General features: G+C 32.0%; 4 protein-coding genes and 1 pseudogene across 9 annotated transcripts; 2 read left to right on the top strand and 3 right to left on the bottom strand.

Annotated features, from left to right (window-relative positions):
- Positions 1–220: 220 nt before the first annotated feature.
- LOC111028820 lies at positions 221–7,176 on the bottom strand (annotated as a pseudogene).
- Positions 7,177–11,170: 3,994 nt separating this feature from the next.
- Positions 11,171–13,236, bottom strand: LOC111028818 (THAP domain-containing protein 2-like). 2 transcript variants are annotated; one of them, XM_022307581.1, is made up of 4 exons: positions 12,682–13,236; positions 11,749–12,128; positions 11,467–11,627; positions 11,171–11,253 (listed from the first exon to the last, which is right to left on the bottom strand). In XM_022307581.1, exons 1-4 carry the CDS (start codon positions 12,744–12,746, stop codon positions 11,224–11,226), a joined length of 636 nt encoding a protein of 211 aa, XP_022163273.1. In that variant the 5' UTR covers positions 12,747–13,236; the 3' UTR covers positions 11,171–11,223. The 2 variants fall into 2 exon arrangements, with proteins under 2 accessions (XP_022163273.1, XP_022163274.1); XM_022307582.1 differs by lacking the exon at positions 12,682–13,236 and adding an exon at positions 12,199–12,669.
- Positions 13,237–16,101: 2,865 nt separating this feature from the next.
- Positions 16,102–19,919, top strand: LOC111028815 (asparagine synthetase domain-containing protein CG17486). Its single transcript, XM_022307576.1, has 7 exons — positions 16,102–16,568; positions 16,658–16,858; positions 16,924–17,218; positions 17,287–17,786; positions 17,874–18,038; positions 19,395–19,636; positions 19,705–19,919. The coding sequence occupies exons 1-7, from the start codon at positions 16,518–16,520 to the stop codon at positions 19,877–19,879; spliced, it is 1,629 nt and encodes a 542-aa protein (XP_022163268.1). The 5' UTR covers positions 16,102–16,517; the 3' UTR covers positions 19,880–19,919.
- An 87-nt stretch (positions 19,920–20,006) lies between these two features.
- LOC111028810 (spermatogenesis-associated protein 22-like) lies at positions 20,007–23,835 on the bottom strand. 4 transcript variants are annotated; one of them, XM_022307573.1, is made up of 4 exons: positions 23,413–23,835; positions 20,661–20,836; positions 20,349–20,499; positions 20,007–20,192 (listed from the first exon to the last, which is right to left on the bottom strand). In XM_022307573.1, the coding sequence occupies exons 1-4, from the start codon at positions 23,442–23,444 to the stop codon at positions 20,054–20,056; spliced, it is 498 nt and encodes a 165-aa protein (XP_022163265.1). In that variant the 5' UTR covers positions 23,445–23,835; the 3' UTR covers positions 20,007–20,053. The 4 variants fall into 4 exon arrangements, with proteins under 4 accessions (XP_022163265.1, XP_022163266.1, XP_022163263.1 ...); XM_022307574.1 differs by lacking the exon at positions 23,413–23,835 and adding an exon at positions 21,095–22,925; XM_022307571.1 differs by lacking the exon at positions 23,413–23,835 and adding an exon at positions 21,598–22,925.
- Positions 23,058–25,887, top strand: LOC111028809 (TATA-box-binding protein). 2 transcript variants are annotated; one of them, XM_022307569.1, is made up of 7 exons: positions 23,058–23,168; positions 23,810–24,064; positions 24,131–24,279; positions 24,351–24,594; positions 24,660–24,763; positions 24,835–24,929; positions 25,798–25,887. In XM_022307569.1, the coding sequence occupies exons 2-7, from the start codon at positions 23,837–23,839 to the stop codon at positions 25,872–25,874; spliced, it is 897 nt and encodes a 298-aa protein (XP_022163261.1). In that variant the 5' UTR covers positions 23,058–23,168; positions 23,810–23,836; the 3' UTR covers positions 25,875–25,887. The 2 variants fall into 2 exon arrangements, with proteins under 2 accessions (XP_022163261.1, XP_022163262.1); XM_022307570.1 differs by having other exon boundaries at positions 23,062–23,172.
- The last annotated feature ends 1,066 nt before the right edge of the window (positions 25,888–26,953 follow it).

The following is a 26,953-nucleotide window of genomic DNA, read 5'->3' as shown; positions in this document are numbered from 1 at the left end:
TTAATAATTAATAATAATAATTGATATTACTGATATTATTATTATGGCATTAGAAGGTAAAGTTATGGGTGAGCATAATAATGTGGTCCATAACAGTATATAATGTACAGATAGAGATAATAATAAGACTGTATTATATGTTTTCTTTCATTGATAAGGGCACACAACCGAGTATGGGGACTTCTAGGCAGGCCATAGAAGTACAGGGACAAAAGCCCAATATAAGAGCTATAATTTATGGCTAGTGTAAATTAGGACTTTCTTACATGCAGTTTATGAAGTAATGTAAATGAATAAGTTTTTTCCATTTATGCACCTTAATAAAATATTATTTATAAAGACCTGTGGTATCCAATAGGTATATGTCAGTTGTGCAAGTGAATTGCATTAGAAACCAATTAGATATACCAGATATACCAAAATGTTATATGAGTATAATACTATATTATGAATATGCATATATTGTATTCACAAAATATATATAATTCGTATAATATGTACAATATTGATTATACATGTACATAATTCCATTCTATTCAGATTTTTCTTTTGGGTTTTTCTTTATGGCAGTACTAAAAATATGTTTATAAATCAGTTTTAGAACATAATAAATTATGAACAAAACTACAAATGCGATGAATAAAAATGTGCAAACCACATCAACAGAAAAATATTGATACCACGAAAGACTCAGGGCGTGAGATTTTAAATGTGGAGCTCCGTTATGACGTAGAATGTACTCTGTCCAGTAAACCACTGACTTCGCCTGTGACATAGGTCGATCCTTGAACCGTTCAGAAGCAATTTTCGCGTTTTTCCGGTACCTACGAGTACAGTGGGTAATATTTTAAAAGTGTTATTGAATAGCCTAATATATCTCACCTGTCGTTGCTGACAATCTCCAAAACAGCGTTTAAAAACGTCTCTTCGGTAACAGATAACAAATCCATAGAGATCGCCATCCCGGCTTCAACTAGATTGCCAATATTTCTCGGTTGGTCGTAGTAAAAGGGGAATCCTAGTACAGGCACACCCCCATCTACAGCTTCGTAAACTCCAGATATACCTCCGTGACTGATAAACAGTTTCACATTAGGATGCACTATACAATATAATAACATCGGATAATATAATTCATGAACATTTGATAATACTATAGATAATCACAATATCATAGTCCAGTTTAAAACTAAATATAATATTTTCGTTATAGTTCAAATATATCAACACACCGAGTATATCGCGTTGCGGAAACCATTTCCTAGTCATCACGTTCTTCGGTTTGTTTGCCATTTCACCTTCGTATTTCCACAACACCTTTTGTGGAACACGAGCGAGAGCTTTCCGGAATGCGCTCTGAACATTTTCCGGTAACGACGACATGGAAACCACCGACCCGAACGTGAAGTAAATCACCCCATGAGGTGCATCTTCAATGAATTCCAAAATGTCCTGTCAACAAGTAAACCTGTTGCTTAAAAAAATATTCCGTGAAAATCATAACGAATAAGGTTAGGTCGCTTAGGATAAGCGCATTATATCTCGATAGTGTGTTGTGTGTGTATAAATGTGTATACAACGTGTGCTAAAAAATAAGATTTAGAATAATAAAAATAATGTATATATTTTGGAAGACGCATTTTTCATCATATATTGTTATACATATATATCATTCATTATATTATATTACTATTATGTCTGTTATGTAAGAAAACAAGTTTTGTAAGCGTATTGTTAATTTTTTTAGTGAACGAGATATAATATGATTTTTATTGAACTAAAAATGACTTTAACTGTCTACATCTCATGTTGAAAAAATATAACCCCTTTTTCTGAGCATACTTCCATGGACGACGGATGTCACGACGCTCACTCATAATATTACCTTCGGTATCGGTTCGGGCTGAGTCAGATGTATGCCACCGATTTGGACGACGTCCGGCGTTAGTGGCCGAGCTGGTTCGGTGATGAAATGCGTGTTGGAGAAAATCATCGACGGTCTGACCAGGTGCATGATGTCGTACGGTCTTGGGTCGACCCGTCGGAGCTGCCACTCGGTATACCACATCAGCGTAGAACAGTACACTGTTAGTACCACGTTCGCGAAACGCTCGGCAAACGTTTTGGGAGTTCCACGGTCGAACATCACGTGCCCCGTGGCCACCGGATTAGAGGCGTGGCCGGTCAACGGACGTTCCAAGTATGTGATTATCGGCGGTGGGACTACTTACACCATGGGCACGTGGAGTACGGTGGCCAAGTATGCCACACACTCGGACACCAGTGGTTCGGTGATGACCAAATCGAATTCCTGCGCCGTCGTCCCGTTTAAGATGTCCGCCATCTGACGGTGCTCGTAAATCTTGTCGCAACCTTCTCGCGTGATTTTCACCATGTTCGTCACCAACTTTCGCGTGGTGCCGAAGTTTTCAATCAGGAACGTGGAGTCTTGGTCGAGTCCCGCTTCCGTTCGATCAGATATGTCCACCTCAGTGTAACCCTCTCTGTCGCCGTCCACGAACGGCGTGAACACGGTCACGGTGTGGCCGCTGTCTGTCAACGCCCGCAGCACAGCCCGAAGAACATTCCAGTGGCTCTTTCCGTGGACCGTCTGCACAGCGAGGATGTTCGCGGCACTAGCGGGCGTCCACTGAAGCAGCGCTAGCCACGCGCAAAGCGCAATCAACACCGCCGCGGAGTTCGACATGGGTATTCCGGAGGTATTACGTTATTCTGAAAATAGGAAATGTGATAATATGTACAGCAGAACTCCAATCATCCGGATTAATGAATGTCAAGGGTGGCGATCACTTCACTTCTTAAACTTAGATGACTGGGAAGTTGGTGTAGGTGGTTGAGTGCTAGGATAAAAATTTTATTTCGATTCACAAAACATTTTTGGATTCGGCACCACTTCCAATGTACCACCCGGGCCCAACTGGTATAAAGAACCAGGCTTATAAAGAGCCAACTTTTTGGCAAGTTCTGCGAGTGGTTGAGTGTGCAAAATGCAAATTTATATGTTATATATAGCATATATGTAGGTGTGTCTAAGATCTAACTGTACAATATGTATATATATTATATACATATATAGTGGGGCCCATTATCTTCTTGACGAATTAATAAAAATAATAATAAATAAATAAAAAATACATGTTACATAAGGTACCAATAAATAAAGAGTATTGGGCACATCCCCGTCTGCCATTTGCCCATCAGATGTTTCCCCGTGAGACATTTCAACATAAATACGCTATACATTGAATCGGATTCAATTCATGTCAATAAATTTGTTTTTTTTTTTTTTTTGTTATAATAGGTACCTCTACTGAAAAGCATTATTGGTGCAAAACCCAAATAATACGCCCATATAAACTTACATTATAATTTACAGCCAAGTTGGCTAAGCCAACACTTTCACATATTATACTTTTACTATTACTAATGTAGTATACAAAATATACTTTTACCTATCGGTTAGGTAGTTTACTTTTTGAGTATCCATAGGAGATGATGAGCCGCAAACATTCATTCAACTCTCATATTCGTCTTTAGATATAATTTCTTTATTCAAAACCATGTAAACGCGACGATTTAATGCATGCGCTTATACCTCATCAGCCCGATTAACCAATGGCAACCATTTATAAACAAAAATATTAATCGTAAATCTCAAGATCCTTCCGTAAATGTTCAATACAACAAATTAAGAGCCTCTAATCGAGATAACAACTGTCAACTATTCTATATTTTAAGTTGGACCAAATCACACAAATTAAGCACAATGTTATTAAAATCGGTTGAATATAGTTTTGGAATGCATTGCACGTAACTCGTTGTAAGCGTGATTTGTATATATTAAGACTAGCTGCCCCTTCAAGGCGTTTCCCGTGTATTATAGGTATAGCTATATAAAAAAACTCCATTTACCCCCTTAGAGGTCGAATTTTGAAAAATCCTTTCTTAACGCGGCCCTACATTGCCTAAGTAATCTCTGTACAAAATTTTAAGTCTCTATACCCAGCGGTTTGGTCTGAGCGCTGGTGAGTGAATAGGGGCGGTCTCTTATATGTACCTGCTATATATATATATATAAATATAGAATATAGATATCTTTATTTTAATAGTTCAAATGAAAAATAATTCGCTAAGTACCTATAACTGTATTAAAACAAATAATTAATTAATTTTTTTTTTCAATTAGCTGAATTACCCTGCTTCGCCCGTTTGTAGTTTTTGCTTTCTCAAAATAAAATTTTTAAATCAACACACATTGTTGTGTTGTAAAGAAGAAAAAAATGTATTTAATTTAATGCTATCAAGTGCTAAATAGTAGTAGTAGCTGAATTATAAATAAAACAAAACTAATAATAATAATATTTTCTCGTATACTCTTAACTTAGTTGCCCGTTAAAAATGCCAACTCTATGTCTCTATATGAGACTAGCTTGTGATAATGTGATCACTGATCAATATATTATCAGGTAGACCGTAGACAATAATCCACCTGTAGTGGATAGTGGACCACGGTAAGTACATACTCTATAGTCTATATGAATAATATGTTTTTATTTTATTTTTTATTTTGATTGTGCACGCCGACGAGCGGCTATAAGTGCAACTCAACTTCTAAGGTAGGCAAAGTGCGAAAATTCGATTTAATGCATGCTTAAACTTGATCTGCCCGATTAACCAGTGGCAACCAAAAACATTTTTTTTTTTAATACCAAGTTCTACTAAAACATTAAGAAAGTTGAGCGGAAAATTAATTATTAGTTAAAATAAATGAGCAAATTGTATACTTATACACATATTGTACGGCACAGCGGGCCGCGGGTGACTCAAGTGTGTTTAAAATTTTAAGCGTGATTGGTTAAACTAACCATGATGAACAAACACTTATCAAAAAACTCACTGTGAAATGTTTCGATAATCTTCCAATTGATTCCATTGTGAAATGAGCACTAAGAAAGTATGAATTGACTTCTTTATATCATAAATAGAAGATAGATGGATATGTTTTAAGTGATAAGCGATAAGCGTGATGCCTCGACTAAGGGAAGTAGGGATGTATTTGTTAATTTTTATATACATAGATAGATTGTAGAATTTTACTTCTTGAGACAATTCATATGTACACGCCGATCAAACACAATATAGTTAGACGAACAAAAAGTTATAGTTGCATGTTTCTATGGAAACCAAGAGGTCGCCACGCTGTAAATTATGTATATAGATATACAATTTATACGTAAACAATTTATTTTTGCCGATTTCAACCCTTAAAAATCAAAATTTTGAAAGATTTATATATATAAATTATTAATTAATAATGATCTGAGTCTCGTAAATTTTAAATTTTACCTGTAAAGTAAATGTAAAAAAAAAATTGAAAATTTTCATTCTTTTACCTTTCAAATAGTTGATAGCCCACTTCATTGGTTTGTTTTTGTATTTTTTATTACAATATTAGGATTAAAATACAAATCAGGATTTGTATGAAATGATAAAAACCAATGCGTGATACGAATTATTGTGATACCACATTTCGATAACCATTGCGTCACTGTGATATGTCAAAAGTGTTATGTGGTTACTGGTACTTATTGTTTAATACGATACGTTATATCTTATCTTTATCTCATCACATTTATTTTGAATACAATATTATTCTAAACTTATAAATAGCATGGCCATAATGAATAATAATAATTTTCAATATATTTGTGATTATGAATATAATTTTTTTTTTTTGAAACCGGCCAAAATTATTTTAATTTTATATTTTATTATAATTAATTATTATTCATTGTTATTTTTAATAAAGGGATTAAATAATGCTTTATTTTATATTTGTCTTGCCTTCTTTGCACAATATTGTGAAAAAATTCAACAAGTACACTATAAATTGAATTTAAATACAAATTTACCTCTTACCGTTAAATTACCAAAAAATGTTTCTACGTAAAATCCATATCACTAATAAACAATAGACAACATATTAGCCACATTATATATCTATATATTATAAACCAGTTTTTGGAAAGAACGTCGTTCATATTTAGTAAACGATACACGATTAATATGAACAACGTTTATATTTTAATGAATTTTAACGATTTTTAAGACACTTAATTTATTTACAATTTAATTTATTTGTGTTTAAAATATATTGATTAATTATATTATAATATATTATTACAATTCATATCATAAAAAAACTATATTAACGACCCAGTGAACTGGGTAAACTGTGGTAAACCAAGTGCTCAGTAACATAAACATTTTTAAAAATATGTTTATAGAATTTTATATTATAATAGCCGAATGTTTTACGAGAAACATCTGGCGGGGAAATCTTGACGGTATAACATATTATGAGCAAAAGTTCAATAATAAGTAATAATTAACCTACACTGCTGGTAACAATTAGTAAGTATAATATAATGTCCTTATATTATACAGTCCCATTTGGCCAAACAATGTGTAAAATAAATAATAACAATAATTCGTGTCGTTCATAGCAACACAGAAAATAGGTACTCACGATTTTGTCTTCGGTGCAGAAATGGTACACGGATCGCGATGTTCGTCGAATTTCACACCACGACTAAAACTATTACAGTAAAGAATTAATAATTACAAAACATTTAAATAATATTAAATATTATGTATTTGTTTGATTGTGTAACTGAGTGATCGAGTGTGTTTGGAGGTCAGTGACAAAATATATACGGCCGACGCATATCTAACATGGTGTGGCGGAGCGTTGTGGACGCATTTAAAATATCGAACTTACCGACCTTATTAGTAGGCACCTTATGTAGTTATTATCTTTCGCATTGTACCTATCGTAATTTAATATTGCTGTGGCTTAATCTATTGGTAAAATAACCAAGATTTAAGATATCGTGCAGGTTACTCAACGCAGCGCTATTTTTGATGCCCAGACATCATGTTGAGTTTACTCTCGATTAGGGCCTGCGAGAACGCAACTATCACTCAAGCGGAAATTAATGTAGAAGCAATGTGTACTTTCATGATGGATAAATTTTGTTATTTCGGTGTATTATATTATGTAACTATGTACACTGAGAGAGCTAGCTGTACTTCTTCCATGAACATTTACAGAAAAAGGACGCCGAACCTCAGAACAGATGAAACTAAAAACATCTAGCCTGTGGCCGAACTGTCAAGTGTGTACATAAATGTGGTCAGGAATTATTATCGCATCCGCCAGAATGCGCACCGGACAGTTTGTAGTGATGTCGTTATATATGCACAGAATAGGGAAATAATTGGTTTTTCATTATTATAATCTAAACGGTAAATTGTCTATAAGCTGCCTGCTCATGATAAAAATGTTGCCTCTTATTAAAATATAGTCACGAGCAGGCAACTTAAAAACAATTATACATCTTTATCTAGGAGTCAAATACGAGTCTGAAACACGCATGTATTCGACCGAGTAGGTACTATTTGGTCTTAAAAAAACGTTCCAAAATAATTATTCATAAGTTTCAACATTTAGATTATAATAATAAAAACCAATAATTTCCCAATATGCTGTACAGTATTTAAAAACGACATCACTGCTAACTGTCCGACAAGCATTCTGATTTCTGACAATTCCGGAGTCCGGCCCATATTTTCTCGCTTCGGCGTCTTTTCTCGAATGTTCATGACTTTTTCCTATGATGAACAGCTGATGTTTGGGGATAAACTGCGAACATCACTCAGGAGACCAATTTCTATATGTCGTTAGTAACCTGTATATTATCTAAAATCGTGGTAATAACTAGTGAAATGGTATACGGTTACCTGAAGTCTACCTGGTTGAAATATTGCACTTATTTCTTGGACTGGAATCGCTACAGTTATAACATTATAGGTACTAATAATAATGTTATGAACCCTGCCATGGCCCATGGGCGCCCATAAAGGGGTGCGAGGGGGCATGCCTCCCTCTATTTTAATTATTATTTAGCGTTTATCACTTGTAAAAACAAAAAAATAGTAATATGTATTAATAATTATCAGATTTTTAACTGTGCCCCCCCCCCCGGGCTTATATTTCTGCAGGCGCCCTTGAACTTGGTACGAAGTTGTAATCAAAATAAAAACATTGCTCGTATTTAATGTAGCCATGTAAGTACTTAGGTAGGTGCCTATTGGAATTGGTACACAAATATCATAATTAGGTACCTATCAATATTTTTAGGTGTAATGTACTTATGTTCTAATGTCTATCATCATCTTTAAATGAAAGCGATTTTCGGAGACTACTGATCAAGATTTCTAGAGGAGTCGAAAACTGAGTTATCTGTACCTACCTCAGTACTTGAGTCCCGAATAATTATCATTAACCCTAATTATCCTTGAATAGTTCCATATATTATATACAGGTATACAAGTGAATAATTCTTTGATTGTTGTAGTAGGTATCGACAATACAAGCATCTATACAGAATGACAATATTTTTACTGTAATAAATGCACAGGAGTACAGAACTGTGCAGAATATTAAATACATTATTCACCTATAAATTAGTTAACAAAATTATTTATTGTTATTAATGTATTACTCTACGTCAATCGTATTATAACTTATAAGTACATCAAAAACAGAATATTTTTGTACCAAATATTCATTAACCATTATAAGTTATGAAATATAATACATCCATTAAGTAGGTAGGACTGTAGGAATGAAGATTCATCTCTCTCCCAGTTGAAGATTTAATAAATTAAAATGTAAATACCAAGTAAATACCCAATAAATTAATGCAGACATCATAGTACACCGTATAAAACTATAAGTCATTTAGGTAATCCAGAGTGGCTTATACGGTACCTACTAATCTTATAAACATTATAATCGTGTCAAGGCACCCTCACATACATGTATTTGTAAACAAATTAAACCAAATTTAAAATATAGTACATATTATATAATATATAGATGGGTAGGTACTTGACATGTTCTCAGTGAAAAGACAATATTATTGAATATAAAAGATGAAGTACACGTCGACAACATAACTATAATATTAAATATGTTTTAGATAAGTACCTAACCCACCCGTCACTCATTCCGTCACTGCGTTCTACGAGATGTACCGATATATTTACGTATAATTCAGGTACGTTATTTTTACCAACTATTATGCCAGTTAAAAACTTAAAATAAAAAAGACGACGGGTATACACACTACTTACATAGAACATAATACAATTTTTATTACGACGTATTTTAGATTTGAGCGGGGGGGGGGGGCAAATTCTGTATAAAACTCCCGCCTAGATATAGAGTATCACTGCATGTCTATGGCTACATTATAATATCTACTCTGTACCATCTGCGTTCTGTGCCTAATGGCCAATGTGTGTACCTAGAACAGGTGAACCTATAAGTGATGTACTGATATAATGATGTATAATAAGTGAATACAAAGAATATCTATCATCAAGAAAATCGTCATCACTCATCATCATAGAACTTGATTAAAATACGACGTATATGAATAATTCACCTCGATGCACATTGAACTATATTTGATCTAAGCGTGTATTGACTTCGGTATACACTATGGGAGCTACGAATTTTCGACTATCGGACATGGCACATAGGTCATCACTCACCATACCCCTTTTTTGTCAACAGTTTTCTCATAGCCTTAAACATATGAATATGTAATATACGACATTATATGACACATAATTACGAGAGTTAAGTACCTACAGGCTACTGGTGGATATATCATATCTACTGTTTTTTTGGTTCCACAAGTAGGTTTATGGGTATGTGCGGGCGAGTTATGTACCATCGTGTACATTTGTTGTTATATAAGCTAACAGCAGTTGTTGTTTCAAAACATTTTTATACGTATAAAAGTCTGATAAAAGTTCCTAGACAAATAACTAATAATGGTCATCTTATATAAGAAATATCAAAACAATTACACAATCCCACTTCAAAACAATTGTGTACATAGGTATTAGGTAACAGTGTACCACTCCAATACTTACTTTTTCGTTATTATTTTCACACACATTAAAATGTACTCAACTTCAAAATACGTTTATTTAAATTGATTTTACATATCTTTAAAATGCCGGGAAAGAGAAAATATAAAATATAAAATAATTTTAAAAAAAAAACTTTTATAATAATAATATAATAAATGTATTTGTTTTATTCTAATAAAATATTTATTTTTGTAATTGGTAACATGTTTTATAATTATAATACCTAACTTAATTTATAATAAGATCATTTTTTGGTAAAAAAAAAAAAAACTACACTATTACATAAGTAATACATGTTAGGTATATACAATTATTATTATATACAGTCTATATTTGAATAAAAATAAAGTAATTTATAATTGGGTGTTGTTGAATACACAAAACAAACTTGATATAAGATAAATTAATATGTATGGAACTGATTGATAGGTATAACATTTAAAATAAACACTATTATAATAATTCTTTAAAATATGCTAGCATTAACAATTAACATATACTTTATTAATGTTTGGTAACAACCAATTGCATTTATATAATTTATAACAGTGTGTCCAGAACGTTTTACAACTGAACCCTGAACCCTCATTTCTTTGAGATCACCATAACATAAAACAGATTACAACGAACAATTATCAGTACGCATTACAAAACTGTAACCATTGTCTATGCTTTCTCATTATACTGAACATAATAGCATATATATTAAATTCAAAATATTTTTTTCATAAGTACCTTTTAATTTGTCTAGCATAGGAAATGCTACCACCTATTTGTAGTATTGATATATTGTCCTGTACAGAAATGAAGTTCTTGGTTTATTGATATTACTCATTGAAGTGATAAATTATACACAAGTTACTGCCTGTTGATAATATATAAGTAATTAAATGTAAAACCACTGTCATAAGTTGAACGGTGACTTAACCGTGCCTGACAACTGACAAATAATCATTATTATTATATGCCACCGTTCAATCAATTCCATCTTTAGGTTTTCAAATTTTAATTTTTGATGACTATCATTTTTTATGTTTGGTAAAGCACAATTTGATATCAGCATAAGTGTTTGGTGAACATTCTAGAAGTCACATAGCATAGGTATGACTTTATTTTTGATAATACCAATATTACTTTATTAATTGAAAACCTTCAAACATTCTTATTGACATTTATTGAAGGTATTTGATTTTAGTAACGCATCATTATATCCAATTGCTCCTAAAACAACAAAAATATTTTGATTTATTCTTTCAAAAATGTATTTATTTATATGGGTGCCGCCCCTTTATTTTAGTTGATACAAATTATTTTATAACTTGTAAAAACAAATAATATGTTGTGTTACCAGAGATTTTTTACTCTATCCCACATCCACTTTATTTTTCTATAATTTTATGGTTGACCTTGTTTAAAAGGGTATCAAACACTAACCTTTAATGCTTCAATTGTTGAAGAATAACGTCTGATTTTTTGATGAAGAACTTTTACTTTTTTCCTTAAATCGTATATAGTATTATGTTGTATCATTGCAATATTTTCCCAATTCTTCTCCGGGGGTTTAAAAGTGATTTTATAATTATCTGGTATTTTATCTAAAAAAAAAAACAAAAATATACGTAATGCAAAATTATTGTAAGATGATAAAATATGGATTTAAATTACTTTCAATATTACTTAATGTTTGTATATTTGATTGAGATAAATTGAACACACCTGATTCACCGGAATTCAATGTGTGAACAACACATTTTGATGGACCTATATTCTTCGATTTAATCGACTCTTCGGGAAGTTTCAGCACATAAGTATGGTCTGATAAATTACCATGACGTTTTCTTGCAGGCATTCTAGAGGATTTTAATCTCGAATCTATAACTTTTTTCAGAGAAGCATTCTGTTTTTCATTTTCTTGACAGTTGAAAATACTTGGAACAGCAGTATGTGTCAACTTAATAAGATCAGGTCTATTTTGATAATCATTTGAAGTAAAATGTGCTTCACAAATCAAGGTATTATTTGTGGGAACAAAGTTTTCTCTGATGACGCTGACTGCTTGTATCCACTGTAATCTACGGTTTAGGTCCCTAGGAAATCTATGAAAACACAAAATATTAGATACTATGTACAAGGAGCGGCAGCGGCGTCAAAACATATTTTACTAACCGGTTCAAGTTTAAAAAACAATATATCCACATACTTGCCTTTACTACCTGTATAAATTATAAGTATTATTACTATAACCATAGGTGTAAAGAGCAATGGCTAAGCCTCCCCCCCCCCCTTAACCGTATTGTAACTCCCCAAAACTTGAAGATTTTTGAAGTCCTGTATAGAACCTGAGCTTCAACCCCCAAAATCTCACTATTTGCACTTATAATTATAGCATAATAGGCATGAAGAACCTAATTTGTCATAACTCATAACAATAAAAAGTAACAATTAAAAGTTAATTGTTCCCCAACAGACACCACCCACAATTTTTGGTGCTCAATTAAACCACCTGAACCGGCTAGGAGGAGTGTTTGAAGCCACTGAAGATAGACAACTCACTTTCCATTGAATTTACTACTGATAAATGATAATAGAGTATAGATATGAATTATGATTATATCTAATACAAGCAAACAAATCCAATTTGTCACTTACCTGAAATATTTGATTTTACCATTCCCCTTACTCTTGCAACCACGTACACAACAAGATGTTGGCATTTTTAAATATATTTTATTTTATATGAATATCGGACTGTTCCCAAGTATTGAAATATGTTTGATTTTAATTTTAAATCATGCGGAATCAGTAAATTGTAAGTTTGATTTAAAAAAAATATAAATTAAAACGTTCAAACGAAATACCATGTGACGGATAAATCGCCTCTAATGATAATAATATGCTCCTTCTCAGGGCAATTGCACCACTATTCGAGATAACAGTTGACTCGACTCAGCTTCACAATATATTTTTTATCGGAATTCGCAAGCACTGGATTGATTTCACTATTTCAGTAAACATTAACAAACAAAAACAAAACAATAACGATTCGTTTTAATTTGTATGTTATACACGGTAGGCAGGAAAAAAAATCACGGAAAAATAGCCCAAAAACGTAAGCACACATCGGAAATAAAAGTCCATATGAGTGCCATACAATTGTACTGTTTTATATTTTTAAAATATTTCGTTGACTATAACTCAAAAAAGCATAATACAATAATATTTAATAGTATAGATAACAGATAATAATAATAACTAATGGCCTAATAGCTGCAGCTGATGTTACTAAGATGAATAATAAAAAAAAAAGCAGTAGGTCTATCATTGGTGTGTATCCATTCCCCTTGTATTAAACTTGAACAATGAACTAATATTGTAGGTGCTACCACAGAATAGATTAAATACAGCCTGTTTTGTATTGACTTATTAAATTGTTATTTTTATAGCTGTGTATTTTTGGATAAAATATGTAGTACGTACCTAAGACTGACGTTTTTTTACTGTACCTAGGTTCTATATTATATCATTAACTACCTAATGACTGAATATAAAACAATATTTATAATTTAATATATATTATTATGTATACAGTTTACATAATGTATTCATATTTACATTTAAATTTTTTCCGTTGGATATTTTTCTGTGGGCTCTATTTGCTTGGAGGCTTTCTTTCTTTGAGCTTTTTTCCGCGATTCGTTGTACACACTTATATAGATTATAAGATACCCTACCAGAAGTACCTACTAGATTCAATTTTCTACCAAAAACCTCATTGGAATTCATTAAATGATCCATCAGAGCATTTTTCTACTAGATAAGTTGAGTAGTTGAAGCTGTACAAACTCTTTTAAATACCTCACCTACACGTCTGAAATTATCAAGCTGGACAAAATAAAAATAAAATTGAATTATTAATTTTCAAGAAGTCTCCCCCCTCCTTCACATTGTTAAATCCAGCGTAAGACACTGTCAAACGCTATAATTTTTTGTTAATCTATGGTTAACTAGCTGCTTAAAATTTAAAAATATTAAACTTTGATAAAATATTGTTGTACATTTATTATTTTTCAATTTTTATAAAATACTGTTTAATATAAAATAACATGTACCTATCAAAATGTCAACAATTTTAAATTTATATCAACAGGCCTCTAAAATAAAGTGGCCCTCGTACTTAACGTCCAATCGCACATCCATGCCCGACGGCTTTGGATCCCTTAAACATGATTTAGTAACCCTCGATTAATTAGTGGCACTAATACACACACTAAGGAATTTAATCAAATTTATTGAAGTCATAAATAAATCAGAATTGACATAAAATCTGTGGTAAAATCTTTAAACTTCAAACAAAGCTATAATTAAATTGTCTTAATTCCATGTAATATACCTGTGCTTAATCCATTGAAGAGTAACCTATTGGAATACGTAAATTCAAATCAGGGAGCAGCTCAGGATTGAAAAATCGGAAAAAAAATTATGAACGAAGACATATGTGCGTTCTATTTTTCACACACGAATTCTAGCAAAGACGTATAAATACGTCTTTTTTAATTTCATATTTATTGTATAAAGTATTTTATGGTAATTTAATCAGACGAATCACAAACAACGGAACTAAAAAGAATTCGCGAGAAAAATCTTTATTTACGTCAATGCTCTTTTTGACAGTATATTTTTAAAACGTATTTATACGTTTATGCTCCTCAAAGGGTTTAAGGATTGATGGCGATCAATTATTTTAGACAAAATGTACCAATCTTTTGTATATCATGCGGACCGACCTAATGATGTGATAATATTTTAGAAAACTGATCTAAATTCGTTATTTTATATCTTCTTGAGATCGATAAGGCTCTAAAAAGAATTCGCGAGAAAAATCTTTATTTACGTCAATGCTCTTTTTGACAGTATATTTTTAAAACGTATTTATACGTTTATGCTCCTCAAAGGGTTTAAGGATTGATGGCGATCAATTATTTTAGACAAAATGTACCAATCTTTTGTATATCATGCGGACCGACCTAATGATGTGATAATATTTTAGAAAACTGATCTAAATTCGTTATTTTATATCTTCTTGAGATCGATAAGGCTCTTTTTCCTAATCTCACATATCCACCCCCAAGTCTTACATTGATCATACATTTGGTTTGAATACTTTTAAATTTAATGTTTTTCAAATCGGTAATCAAATCACGTTGATTATTCGGAATTACTAATTAGTTAGTAGTTCAGTAGACACATTAATAAGACAAGCATGCTTGCAATTTGAAAATTGCCGGTTTGTAATTCCTTAAAAACTGTCCGCCACCAATCGCTTTAATTAAAAAAATTGTTTAAAAATAACCTTCTATTGATAACAAACAATAACAGCAACATATTTATTTACATATGTATATTGTTTTGTGATAGTACACTGTACACAATACAACAATTTTATGCACAATCACAGATATCAAAATGTTATACAAATTCGTCTTTATTCGCATTCGCCCATTACCACCCATCCAACAAATCTAGGCACGGCGTAAAAAAGCATATTACTATCTACTTTGTACTTTGTAGACGTAATATAAAGATAATTTGCATAGGTAGTTTATCGTTTATAATTTATACGCCATAAACATGGATTATCTTTATTCTTTAGCTCTATATTATCTATGACTTGGCCGGTTTCTAATAACTCGGAGTTAGCTCAAAAAAGTAATTTCAAGACCTAGAGTTAAGTAATAACTTCAAGTTAATGAAAATCTTTACTCCCAGATTTTAACCCTCGGTAATTTTAGGTAATAACGATTAACGACTTAACTCCAAGTTACGACTACGATATCAGCCGCGTTGGAGTGGGAGGGATTATAATTAATTATAACATTTTAATGGCGTGTTGCCGGTACTGAGAATTATGGTCAATAATAATTTGTCATGATTATCACCGCCGACCGGTCATCGGCAGTCATAACGGCTATAGATACTCATATCTTTAGCCGTGGCGGTCACCGCCAGACTCATGATAGCAGACTAGCAGAGATAAGCGATTTTCGGGGACTCGTTGATATTTGATAATTTAGTGATAAGCGGTTCGTAAATCGTAATATTGCCGAGAGCGCGGTACCTATCCAAATATCATTATTTCCGACGTTTCAGCAATAATAGATCACTACGCATTTTCCGGCTCGGCGATCGTTGGCAAATGGTGCATTGGCCTGGACGGATTGGCGCACACGCTGTCGTCGTTCGACCTGATAACGACCTCGACGTCGTAATGATGGGTCAATTGTTTTTTGCTAGATAAAAAGTATACCCACCTGTGGCTGTAATAATAATTCCTTCTACTAAGACGCATATTTGCGAAAAAATTCACCTAACAAATAAATACGTAGCTACTGTGCCTACCTCGCATTCGGTTGGCCTTTGGGCTTTGACGTGTTCCTGGTCTCGCTACATAAACCGACGCCGTTATTCTGTGTACTTACAATCTCGTCATGTGCGGTATATTTTGTTCGTTTGTCAAAGGGTCGGCCCCGTGTGGTGAGGTAAATCTACTGGAGTTTACTGCGGCTGCTGCTTTTGCACAGTGGCTATTTCGTTCGAATTAGATTTCCTAGATCCTTTTTGTCTGCAGATCAACAAGTGTAGATCTTCGCTGCAAAAAAGAGGCCCGGACGTGGGTTCCATTCATCAGATCAATGTCAACGGCTACACTGCGTTGTTCTCGGGCAACATACTGTGGACTCAAGGGGAGCACCCAACCAGTCAGCCGTATGTAGATCGAAAGGGAAATATATTACTGTGGAATGGCGACGCATACAGTTGGAATCTGACGGTGAGTCGACAACTATGAATAAATATACTTGACATGTTTATAATATTGAAAAGTCTTATTACCAGATGAACTCTAGTATTAAAGACAGCGATACAAAAATAATATCAGATTTTCTGTGCGATGGAGGCAGCATGGAACTGCTTATGACTTCCGTCCATGGCCCATATTCCATTATCTATTACGACTGTGAACAACAAGTTTTGTGGGTTGGTAGAGATCCAATAGGCCGCATCAGTTTATTATGGAAAATCAGTGCGGACAAACTGATCGTTACTTCAGTTGGACACAAAGATATTGCAGATCTAGAAGAAGTACCAGCCATTGGATTGTTCAGATTTGATTTGAATGCATGTAAACTCGGTATATTTATGATTAAATATTGTTTCAATACTATGCGAGTCATCATTAATTGTTTATTTATGTTTCAGAACCAAAATTATATCAGTGGTCACACACTCAATTTAATTGTGATTACGACATTCTAAATGAATTACAATATTTTAAACAAACTCGTGTTCAACACGTTACAAACCCTGAAGACTCTATATTACAACAAAATGATCAATTAAACATGTCAGAACTATTATTACACCAAGAATTTTGTAAAAATGTCAGTAATCTGATTCACTATTTGTCTCAGTCAGTTGAAAAAAGAACAACAATCAATCCAAAGGCTTGTAAAATGTGCGAGTTCAAATGTGATCATGCAAAAATTGCTATTTTATTTTCAGGAGGCATAGATTCAGCATTACTAGCTCTATTAGCTTCCAAATATGTTGAATCTGATGAGCCAATTGATTTGTTAAATGTTTCATTTGAGAGACCAGCAAATTCTGGCAATTTTGAATGTCCAGACAGACAAACATGTTTAAATACATTAGAAGAGTTGAAAACTTTGTGTCCGACTAGAAGATGGAATTTAATAAAAGTAAGTGAAATTTTACTAGTACAATACATTAATTAAAAAAGAGAAAAGTCAATTACTTTTTTTTTTAAATATTCTGTACATCTTTAGATAGATATTCCATGTGTTGAATTGCAACAAAAACGTTTTGACACTATACGGCATCTCATTTATCCTTTAAAGACTGTCCTGGATGATAGCCTTGGTTGTTCTTTATGGTTTGCTTCTCGAGGACTTGGAAAATGTAATGGAAAATCTTATAAAACCCCTGCTCGGGTAAGTTATTTGAATATCATAATATTATAATTTAACATGTATTTAGTTATTCATTTTCTTATAAATAATAGTAAAATTATTAACATTTGTCTAAATGTAGTATGTTTAAGATAGGTTATTAGAAACACTCTGAGTAGTTCAGTATTGGAACTTCTAATTTGAACTTCCTCTTTTAATTCTTATAAGGCTTCAATGAATTAACATTTTAATTTGAGCAGTAGCATGTATATTATACCTCGTTGATTGAATAATGATCTATTGAATTTAGTGACTAGCTAATAATGATTTATTAAATGTATTCTTTATCTAGTGGGCACGACAGTGAAATTTGTCATCTATCTTTTACACATGTAATATTGCAAAACTATTCTGTACTTCACTACTGTGACTTATCAAGGGCGTGTTTGAGAGTTGTAAACAAATGAAATTGTTAAATAATAAAAAAAGTTGTCAAAAGTTAATTTTCAACTGCCCCCTCCCCCACCAAAAAAATCTGGATACACTGTCTAGTGCTTTACTCATTGTGATTGTGTGGCAATGGTAAAATAAAAACTTTTATGATCAAGTAGACAGTTAAAACTTATCTGAAAATATTAGGTGATAAATTGTCATTTACTCCAATATAAAACAATTATCAAGCAGATTACAAACAATGCCAAAAATAATGCAGATTATAAAAAATGCCTTTTTTAAATTTTTATCAATATTAAATTTTTTTTAATAAAATATAGTTAATATTGTTCACAATAATTTGTATAACAGGTGAGTAAACCCTACTAATCATGTGGGTGGGCCCCAATGGGTGATGTGTTAAGTACAGTTTTAATATGTTCGTAAGATTGAGTCATAGAGACTAATAATTTTAAAAGTTGCATACTCTTAACAATAACATTTTAGTTAAATGTACAACTTCAAGAAAATTGTCAATTCAATTTTAAGACTAGGTACAAATGAAAATGCAAAATAGATGAAACAGTACACAGTCTATTCTATTATTCCTATTGAAATATTGTGTGCACTTTAAACTTGCATAATAATGATTATAGAATGCACTCTAAAAAAATCTGAATTAATTAATTACTATTTAGATTAGGGTAACCACTTTATATGAACAAAAAATTAATCATATTCATTAATTTAAAATTTCTGAATTCAGATAATTAAACTGTTCAAAAACCTAATCAAAATTAGAATAAATCAGCAAAACATGTTAATATTATAAAATTAATCTCATTCATAAAAAATGCTATCATTTTTTAAAAGTTTTATAGTGAAACTAAAATATTTTCATATTGCTTACAATATTTAAATAACTAGGTATTGTTGAATGTTCATAATATAATTTTTATTATGCAGGTGTTATTGTCTGGGATGGGTGCAGATGAGCTATTAGGCGGGTATACAAGGTATAGAAAAATTCTGCAGCGACATGGTTGGCAGTCACTAAATGAAGAATTAGATAAAGATTTTTCCAAAATACCATCACGTAATCTAGGTCGAGATAACCGTGTATGTTGCGACCATGGCCGTCAGTTACGTACACCATATTTAGATGAAAATTTTGTAGAATTTATTAGAGGACTTGCACCATGGCAACGGTTATATATATTTTATTACATAAATAATAGTTGGAAGTGTATTATATTTATTAATAAAAATATTTTAGGTGTTGGCCAAAAGAACCATACCCAATCAACTTGGGTGAAAAGCTATTGTTACGATTAGCAGCTTTCAAATTGGGACTTATAAATGCAGCCAGTTTACCAAAACGAGCTCTACAATTTGGCTCAAGAATAGCCAATAAAAAAGAAAATGGATGTGATTTAAGTGATAGACTATAAGTTTATAAATAATATATATAAATTTATTTTTTAAACCGAATCTTATTATTTGTTTACATATTATATTTGACACTCTTACCAAATAAAATAACTAATTTTAAATAAATAAAAATATTTTTCTATAAGATCAAAAAATAAAATAATAATTTACAATTGAAACTTCTTATAATAATACTAAACTTTATATATTAAAATATCATTAATTGTCCAATGGCTGACTAATGATATTCTGTCGAATGCATTTTTATCTTCAAGTATTTCTCGAATGGTGAAAACTTGCAATTTATTTTTTCCTTTTACATGACCAGTACACCTTATAATGAACTCAGATAAAATTTAAAGATACATTTTCAATGACAATGTGTAGTATAATATATTTAAAACCACTATGCAGTAATATCAGTTCAGTTTTAGTTTTTAGCTTTATCGTATAATATATTATAATAAACAAAATATAAATAACACTCACAGTACAAATGTTCCTTTAGATATACTAGGCATTTTTCTATCTATTTCATAAAATACACATACTATTCCAGATTTTTTCTGTTCGCTACGCAAACAAAATATTTTTTCGCATTTATTGCTGCCAGTTTTCACTGAATCCATAACACCTAAAACTGAAAAATGTTAACAAATCTGATCCAAAAAATTGATTACAAAGTAATTATTTTTCAAATTCGAGTTATCACTAAAATTGTATAATTTATTAATATAGAAGTTACTTATAACATATTATAGGTATTGGAAAAATTTTATAATAATGAATAATAAAGCGTACCAAATACTTGGTAAATAATTTTGGTTGGTTCCAAAAAGGATAACATTCGGCACCACTGTGCCACTTGTTGAACACTTCCAACCAAAAGCTTCTTGCCCTCGTCAATAACTGCTTTGGACTCATCGTTGGGCTTATTACAATGGTTTTGAGCAGTGTTGGTAGTGAACAAGGTTGAGCTACATACATAAAGATAATCATTTTTCAAACTAAAAAATGGATAAGCAAAACCTAGCACCAAAAAGGAGACAAAATGATAAATTTTTATTCCCTAAAAACCAGCAGTAAAACAACGTAAAATCTTGTGTATCATTCACATTAGAAACATAAAACATCTTTTCAAATCTGAAATTTGAAATGGGATTTCCTTTATACCACAAATTACGAAATATTCAAAAAATAAATAGTTTTCAATGAAGTTCATTTGGTTTTGGTACCTGATAAGCATTTTCTTGATATGGTAAAATAAATTTGTTGCGTGGCGCGGTGTCTACACGACTACACTCAGTTGTGTACGCACACTGGCTGACGTTTGTAATTGCTAGCTTTCGCCTTTCGGATGGGTGACCACCCGGGGTTATTAGCAACAAAATCCTTGCCGCACATTTTAATATACGTGTTCCAAACCAACCATACTGCCGCACACACACACAAACACAGCTAATGGCCATAGTTGCCGAGCTTTAGATTAATAAAAAAAAGGTGTTACTTAAATGTCCATCCGAAACTTTTGATGATTGATTATGTACTGCCTATCATAATATGCAATTTATTTCATATTAAATATCTAAATCTACATTGATCGAGCCGGACATTCAATCCGGCGTTAAAATGTAAGGTAAGGACTTAAAGGGGCACAGCAACGGAAAGGTCAGGATAAAAAAATCATCGACAAAAAAACAAATTGATCAGTGCTAAAGTCATCGGAAAATTGTATTACGCGGGCATCGGTGAAGGTTCCAAGGCTCGTTCGTACGGATGATGACGTTTGCTAGAACTCGGACCGCCACTGGCTGCAGAGTCCATCATGTCGGTGTGCGGTCTGAGATGGAGAAAGTATACAGCTGGGATGCAAGTCGAGTCTCAGCGATTGTAAATAAACGTTCTTGCGGATGACAAACACTTAAAAAGTTAAAACTTACGGCAACATAAGAATGCCAACACTTTTATACAGAGATGGGTACCGCTATACCACAGAACAATGGCTATACTCATTTTTCATTAATGGATTGAACATTGAAATACCGTACATTTTTAAAACCCATGGCTAAATAAGAAACCAGCCACGGTAAAACCCTCGACGTCGGTGAACTGTTGGTAGTTTGGTACCTAACGGCTAACTGCAAACTTGGTAATAGTAAATACTAAATACCAGCCCCTATATCAAACGCACAACCACTCAACATGGTACGAGTTTAATACTTTAATATAATATAATATATATATATTTATCCGTCAGTTATTAATATATTTAATATTATTCTCTACGGGTAAGTTGATCTATCGAGCGGAAACTCGTGAATGCGTCTTATACAATATGGCTAAAGCTATATAGGTGATCCTCGTTTCCCGGATAATCCGTTGGCATGTCTGTACTAATAAGTAACTAATTTATAAATTATAATACTAACTGCAATATTGCTGTTTTAATTTTTGGCTGTTTGACGGGACCTCGCACAAAATTCACAGTCTGTTCGACTTAAAATTTTTAGATTATAATATTAAAAGATACAGATAGATAGATAGATGATCTATTCTGTGGAAATTAATAATGAATTCGGGAACATTTAAAATTGAGTTTTGGCGGGGAAATAATAATCCGGTGTACGCATAAACTTAGTCTATTATATAATAACTATAACTATTATTATAATATAACAAATTATACACTCCAAAAATCAACTGGCTCAATACACTTCAACTTACACATACGTCCACCACCTCAAAGACGACTAAAACGTCTAAAACGCGGTCGCCCGCACGATCTTATTCGATAATGCTATTAAATAACTAGTCACTACTGTAATTATCGCTCTTAATTGTAATTGTAAAATGTAAATACTTATATCATGTTAAAATTAGTCAAAAAAATTATGTTATTTATCCATAGATGTAGATAGCCTTATAGGCTAGGAATGTCTTATTTAAAAAAAAAAAAAAAAAAAAAAAACAAATTATCCATAGTGACCTAAGCTTATAGGTCCACGGGAGCAAGCTTTTTATTGTTGATCTCATGATTTTGATACTTGTGATCGTGGTCGATCTTAACGTCTGTGTCGCCGTACAAACCGTGGTCTTGATTTTAGAAAATAACAAGACTGTGGTTCAAACTGTCCGCGGGCGGCAACGACGCTGATAACTGATAAGACGACCGCCTCGATTCGCGATACAAAATTACAAAATAGTAAATTACCAAAGTAGCTATTTGTACAAAAATATTATTTCGATATTCGATCTCGAATTATCCACAGTCCACACCTATCGCATATTCGCATGGAGACTAACTAAAGAGTTGGTATTATTTCATATTTATTCCTTTTCCGTTTCCTGTAGTCAGTACTCAGTAGTTGTATTACCGCAATTGTGCGATAAATGGTACGAAGATTCCTGTGTTTTTCTCCTCATCGTCGCTGGAATTAAATATTATCCCCTTCTAGTTTCTACTATACTCTTTCAAATTATGTAAAGGCAAAATTTGGTGGATTAATGATCGTACCACAAGTTGGAAAACAGTTGTCCTGGCAAAAATACTAACCCGATGGCCATTGGCCGTAATATTTCTGCCATGTCCGTTCGGTGGACGGCAATATTCTCGCCGTCTAGACAGTTGCGCTTAGCCGTGGGCCGTGGCCAAAAGATTCGAACCGGCTACGGTGCGCGTTACAACTTACAAGTTAGAACTGACGCGTTACTGCGTTAGTCCGTTCGGTTTTTCTGTCCCCACTTAATCAATGGTAGTATATACTTATCTATGGTAGTGACTATTGTGATTATATTCATCGTACTATGTTATCCGGTGCTCGGTAGTAATTTCCTCCTATTATCCAGTCTTACGGTTACACGCTTAACAGTCGTAGTCGTATCCGAATCTCAAAATGTTTAAATGTAGTAGTTATGTGTTATTTTTTATTATTACCTAATATTATTAATAGCTAAAGAAAGGGTGCCGTAATTCTAAAATGGATCAAATGTTACCAAGCCCGGGGTTCAGTATTCCCAGTATTGGAACCCCAGTACATCAACCAGAAGAAGATCAACAGATTATGCAAATGCCACCATTACAGCCACAAGGTTTAGCCATGAGTACCAGTAGTCTGCCATCTCAACAACAGTCAATGAATAAAATATATCAGACAAACAACATGGGTTACGCCACACCACACAGCATGATGCATTCACAAACACCTGTAACAACTTATTTAAACATTAGTATTATTTTTTAACCTGACATTAATACCAGGATTCCTATTTAGATACATCAAAGTATGCCATCTTTGACATCCATCAGTTCATCATCTTCGACTGTCCCAGCTCTACAAACTATTCAAAACCCAGCAACGCCTGCCCCGATGACACCTATGACACCAGCTTCTGCTGATCCTGGTATTGTACCTCAACTCCAGTGAGTCTTTGTTTTTTTTTATTTAAGTGCATTATTTACATAATTGTATGTTCTTATTTTTTAATTTTAAGGAATATAGTGTCTACGGTAAATCTTGGATGTCGGCTTGACTTGAAAACTATTGCTTTACATGCCCGTAATGCTGAATTTAACCCAAAACGATTTGCAGCTGTAATAATGAGAATACGTGAACCGCGTACTACAGCTTTAATCTTTAGTTCTGGTAAAATGGTGTGTACTGGCGCTAAAAGTGAAGAAGATTCCAGACTGGCGGCAAGGAAATATGCTAGGATCATTCAAAAACTCAGCTTTCCCGTGAGTCTGGCGATAAAATAATATTTTATTGATTTATGTATGCATTAAATCATTTTTTTTATTAGGCCAAGTTTTTAGACTTTAAAATTCAAAACATGGTTGGTAGTTGTGATGTGAAGTTTCCTATACGCCTTGAGGGATTGGTACTCACTCATGGCCAGTTTAGCAGGTAGTTTATTCTGCTATGTTAAGGTTTATAATTTTAGTATATTTAAGACTGATAAAATGTTTATTTTTTAGTTATGAACCAGAACTCTTTCCTGGGCTAATTTATAGAATGGTAAAACCACGAATTGTGTTGCTGATATTTGTATCTGGAAAAGTTGTACTGACAGGTAACTTGGCAACAATTAACTTAGAAACTAGTTTTATACTATTTTAATAAAGAATTATTGTTACTGATGTTAAGGACCACAAAACACAAAAAAAAAAAATACTTTTGTTTGAATTTGAAAGAATTTTCAATTCTTAGAAAATGGTAGAGTAAAATGATGAGGATTTTAATAAAAATGCATGAGGTCACTGGGTCGAGCTTGCATTAACTGCATATCTTTTTGTTTAAAAGTTGCTATCTTCACACAATAATTTACACTTTGTTTACCTTTCAAGTATATTTTTGAATTTTTGCTGTATGAATGTTATATGTTTTTATGCACTGAAGATGTGGATGAGACTAAAATTAGTCTGAAGACCTTAAGTTTTTAGTTATTTTGAAGTACTTGTAATAGTAATTTTTGTTACATACTCCTCTGTAACTGCAACAGTCACTCATTGCAACACGGTACTGCTCAACTAAACATTTTATTGAAATTCTGATACTTATATCATCTATGCAAATCTAACATTGAAAATATAATTTTTAGATGGGTAAATCATTGTGTAAAGTGAGCAACTTCTACACCTATAAGATAAGCAGCTATATCTAGCATGGCTAAATTATGTCACCCAGCCTTTCAAAATACTTTTATATCTCATTAAATAATATTTGTTTTCATTGCATTTGACCAAATCGCTTCTAATAGTTCTGGTTGCAATAATATAGTATTTAATTATAATTTGAAGAAAATATATTTTTGTGTTGTGAGGAGCACAAGGTTAGGTTAACTAAATCATAAATGGATACTAGAAAAATGTTATTACTTTTAATAATAAATTATGTTAATTTATTTGTGTTATTTAATTTTAATAATATTATGTTTGTAGGTGCCAAAGTACGTCAAGAAATTTATGATGCCTATGATAATATTTATCCAATATTGAAAAGCTTTAAAAAAAACTAAATTATTATGTAAACATGTTTCATTTAAATGTATGTATTATTATTTATTATTTATGTTTAAGAATTTAATTGTCTCTTTACATTTAATTATTTTAAAGTTAAGTCATTTCATTGTACAAAAATGTAGAATATTTTTTGCTGGATATTTTCATATGTATTATAAAATTAAATAAAAAAATTAAAGTAAAATTGAGTGAGACTTCAGTGCCCTAAAAATATTTACAAATATTCATTGAACTTATTATGTTAGGCATTCAAGTATTCAACCTATACTTCTACTTTCCATAGATGTAATAACTTAATTTAATTTTCCTCAAAAGACACTAATAATTGTATACAAAATATATCATTGATTATCCATAGAAATTAATTTAAGCTACAATCTATAGTTAATAATCAATAAAGCGTATCAATTCTAAATATTAGTATATTATACTATTTTTATGCACTTGATTTTTCCAATAAAATGTTAACCTCCATTTTATATTATTGTGAGTTCTGACTGTAGAAGATATATGAATATATTATAAATTCTATGCTGCCCTGCACTACCCATCTTATATTATTTTTAACCATCTCTTTTTTACAGAGAATATTAAGCATTAATTTTACTTCTAAGATTTTAGAAAATCATTATCAATTTTTCACTAATTTACCTACTTTTTTCAATTACAACAAATTTGATAATATATTTCTTTAAGTGAACAAACAAAAAAAAAATTATGGTGAAACCTCAATAATTTATTGAGAACCAAATTCAGATTAATATTTTTGTTGTAATTATATAATGATAACCTATCATAGAATTGAAATGTTCACCTAATACTTGAATTACCATTTGTTTCAAAATGTTTCTGTTTTTTTTTTCAATGTTCGTATCAAAAAAATTTTGTTTTGTAAGTTGAAAAGTTTATTTTGATGATGAAAATATAATAATATACTTTAAAAGTTCCAAGTTTCAAGTACCCAAGAATGATTTTTAATTTTCAATAAAACAACATAAATTATTCTTGGTTATTTAATATGTAATTTCTTCCACATTTGAACATATAAAAACTGTGTTAATATATTTTTAGATTT

Source organism: Myzus persicae, unplaced genomic scaffold (genome assembly GCF_001856785.1).
Source record: "Myzus persicae strain clone G006 unplaced genomic scaffold, MPER_G0061.0, whole genome shotgun sequence".
Taxonomy (NCBI): Eukaryota; Metazoa; Arthropoda; class Insecta; order Hemiptera; family Aphididae; genus Myzus; species Myzus persicae.
This window is presented reverse-complemented; position numbering and strand designations above follow the sequence as displayed.